Here is a 3,303-nt window from a genome sequence, read left to right on the forward strand (position 1 = left end):
TGTTCTAACTGTTCGCTAGTTAGCAAGTAGAACTTTTTTTTTTTTTTTTTTTCTACCCAAATGAGAGAACATTTAAATCTGGGGAAGAGATTAATCTTTCAATTGCGAAACATCCCTCACCCCAACAATCACAAATACAAAATATTTATCTTGCAAAAAAATAGAGATAATGATACTAAGAGATTTTTCAACTTGATACAAAAAATAATATAAGAAACTGAAAAGATGAATCTTACCTCTTTTGATAATATATTGTGAGAAAGAAAAGGAATAACTTCTAATAAGCAATTTAGCCAGGCGTCAGCTACCGCTAAAATAAACAAAGTAAAATCCTAATAAAGACCTTAAAAAAAAAATCTCTCAGTAACTTAAATATTCATACTTATTGGAAACATATTAATATTGAAGTATAACAACGGAATAAAATGCACTAACTAAAAACTGTTAAAAGTATAAATGTGGCAACATACTTTGATCTCGGTGTTCCAGACCTATTAAGATTGTATGTAGAAAGGTTTGGACAAACATATCTGTTGGGATTATCTTCTTTTCTATTATTGTTTTGACTGTCTGACTTGTAGCAATATGAAATTCTGTGCTTGCATTTGGCAAACTCTAAAATAATATCATAAAATTAAATTTTATGAAAACATTTAACATACACATTCTATCAACTAATAAGAAAACATTTTTACTATCTAATTACATCCAATTTAACAGTAAATTACATCCAGTAACAGAGTAAATATCTTGCTCTATGTAAAAAAATAAATTACATCCTGGAAAAATTAATCCAGATTAATGCACACCGAATCTGTAGTAAAAACTCTAATATTTTGACTAACATTTTTAGACTAAGTATAAATAATTTTGAAGATGGTCAGGGCTGCAGTCAAGAAGAAAGAGAAATAGTTATCAACTATTTATATATTTCTGCTGATTTTGCGACCTATGTTCTGGGTTTGCATCAGGGCTCTTAGGTGGAAGTGTAAACAGAGACCCTTCAAATAATAGTTGAGAATTAAAATTTCTCAACTGTGGCTATAGCAGGGAAGAGATGGAGAAGAGGGGCAACTACAATTTAAGGGAACTACAATTTAAGTCAAATTAGTTGATAACTATTTTACTTCCTTCTGGAATGCAGCCCTCACCATCTCTTTCAAATTAACTTATGGATAATTATGGTTAATCGGGCATGCGGCAGACAGGCCATAACCAAAGTGAAACAAGACCACACATGTCAGTTTGTCTGGGCTAAGATACGACATCTATACTTCTTAGCTGCTATGCCCCACTAAACACCACAACCGAGGAATTCCAAGGACTCGTAGATCGTATAGTCCAAGATACCAGAGGGCGAAGACCTGTAGTTATTGCCAGAGATTTTAATGCTTGGGCGCCGGAGTGGGGTAGTCAGTCGACTAACCGTCGTGGAGAAATCCTGCTTGAAGCCTTCGCGAAGACAGAGGAACTTGTTTTGGCAAATACTGGGTCCAATCCTACGTTCATGAGAGGAGGAAGGAGTTCGGTAATTGACCTCACGTTTGTAGGTGACATCCTCCTGCCAACTACTAGTTGGCAGGTCAGCGAAGTGTTCACACACAGTGATCACCAGGCTATCCTGATCACAATATGGAACCGTGAACCAAGGGTCTTTACGAGTGAGAGGTGTGCGGTTCGCTGGAAAAATCAGGACGGTTGACAGGGAATTGTTCCATATCATGATGGAGGCCCAATGTAATTTGTCAGGCACTGCGGAGGACAAGGCTCGACAGGTAATGGGCCTAGTGAACAATGCGTGCGACGTGGCTATGATTCGTTCCAATATAGGTAATGGTAGACTTCCGGCAACTTATTATACGCAGCTTGGTATATGCAGCGAGGAGCAGATACCAGCGAGCGAGAGGCAGCCTGCTGTTTCAGCAATTCCAGGAGGAATAAAAGGACCAGAGGCGAGAACTCCGGCGAGCTATCAAATTGAGTAAGCTACGATGCTGGAAAGAGCTTTGTGATGAAGTGGATAAGGACCCGTGGGGAAGACCCTACTGCACAGTGATGAAGAAACTGAAAACCAGCACTATGAACTCGCCCATGTGTCCGGTGACAGTGCAGAGGATCATTAATACTCTGTTTCCTGAACAAGAGGAATTAAGGCAGACAAAGTCATTGCCCCCATTTGATGTGCTAGCGGTAACGACAGAAGAGCTCAGTGACATCTGCCGAAGCCTTCATATGGGAAAGGCCCCTGGCATAGACGGTATTCCCAATGTAGCACTAAAGGAGGCAATGCAAACCAGATCAGATTTCAGGATGTCTTTAGTTCCTGCTTGTGTGAGGGATCCTTTTCCTCACCATGGAAAAGGCAACGCCTGGTTCTGATCCCAAAGAGCAAAGGAAGGCCATCAGAACCTTCAACCTATAGACCGATTTGCCTGCTGGATACAGCTGGGCAGGCTCTGGAGAAGGTCATTGCAAATAGGCTACAAGAGTTCACAGAAGGAGTGGCAGGACTCTCCAGGAATCAATTTGGCTTCCGGAAAGTGAGATCCACAGTAGATGCTATCACGTTGGTGGTGGAAAAGGCCAGGAAGGCTATAGCAGGGAAGAGATGGAGAAGAGGGGCAAAATGCTATTGTCACGATGGATGTAAAGAATGCCTTTAACACAGCAAGATGGAGCTGCATCCTGGATGCCCTACTGGTATTGAACGTCCCTGAATACCTCAGGAGTATCATTCATGACTACTTTAAGGTTAGAACCTTGATATGTTTGACAGAGGACGGCTCGAGAAGGTTTAAGGTGACTGGCGGTGTACCCCAGGGTTCGGTGCTGGGACCTCTGTTGTGGAATGCCTTGTACGACGGAGTCCTTAGGCTTAGTCTACCAGAGGGTTCCGAAATAGTGGGCTTTGCTGATGATATCATGGTGCTCGTCGAAGCAAAGTATAAAGAAGAGCTCATTCTAAAGGCCAACCATTGTGTCGCTTCAGTTCGAGATTGGCTAGAATCTGTAGGGCTGCAACTAACAGACAGTAAGACAGAGGCCCTTCTCGTCAGTAGCAGGAAAGTGAGGGAAACTATAACCTTGAGAGCAGGCCTACAGAAGACCGATGGTGTCGGTGTATCGTAGGTGTGCGCTAAGAGGGATCAGCGCGTTTCGTACAGTCTCATACGAAGCAGCTTGCACGGTGGCCAGGATTGGTGGGTAAAAACCGCGGTGGTTTTAGTGGGTAAAAATCCCACACACAGAGAGGTATAGGCCTATCCGTGTCTTTTGAAGATTTCCATCGACCCTCGTAAAAAA

General features: G+C 41.9%; 1 protein-coding gene across 3 annotated transcripts in view; it reads right to left on the bottom strand.

The window, feature by feature from the left end:
- The window catches only part of LOC106693026 (serine/threonine-protein phosphatase 4 regulatory subunit 4), a 46,062-nt gene that overhangs the window by 37,281 nt on the left and 5,478 nt on the right, over nucleotides 1-3,303 (bottom strand). For all 3 annotated transcript variants that reach the window (XM_014439335.3, XM_014439328.3, XM_067048510.1), the window contains 2 exons: nucleotides 471-615; nucleotides 237-310 (listed from right to left, as the gene is read on the bottom strand). In XM_014439335.3, coding sequence (XP_014294821.1) covers nucleotides 237-310; nucleotides 471-615 — 219 coding nt within the window. The remainder of the gene's footprint in view (nucleotides 1-236; nucleotides 311-470; nucleotides 616-3,303) is intronic.

This window comes from Halyomorpha halys, unplaced genomic scaffold, assembly GCF_000696795.3.
Source record: "Halyomorpha halys isolate HHAL.00 unplaced genomic scaffold, Hhal_1.1 Scaffold7.1, whole genome shotgun sequence".
NCBI lineage: Eukaryota > Metazoa > Arthropoda > Insecta > Hemiptera > Pentatomidae > Halyomorpha > Halyomorpha halys.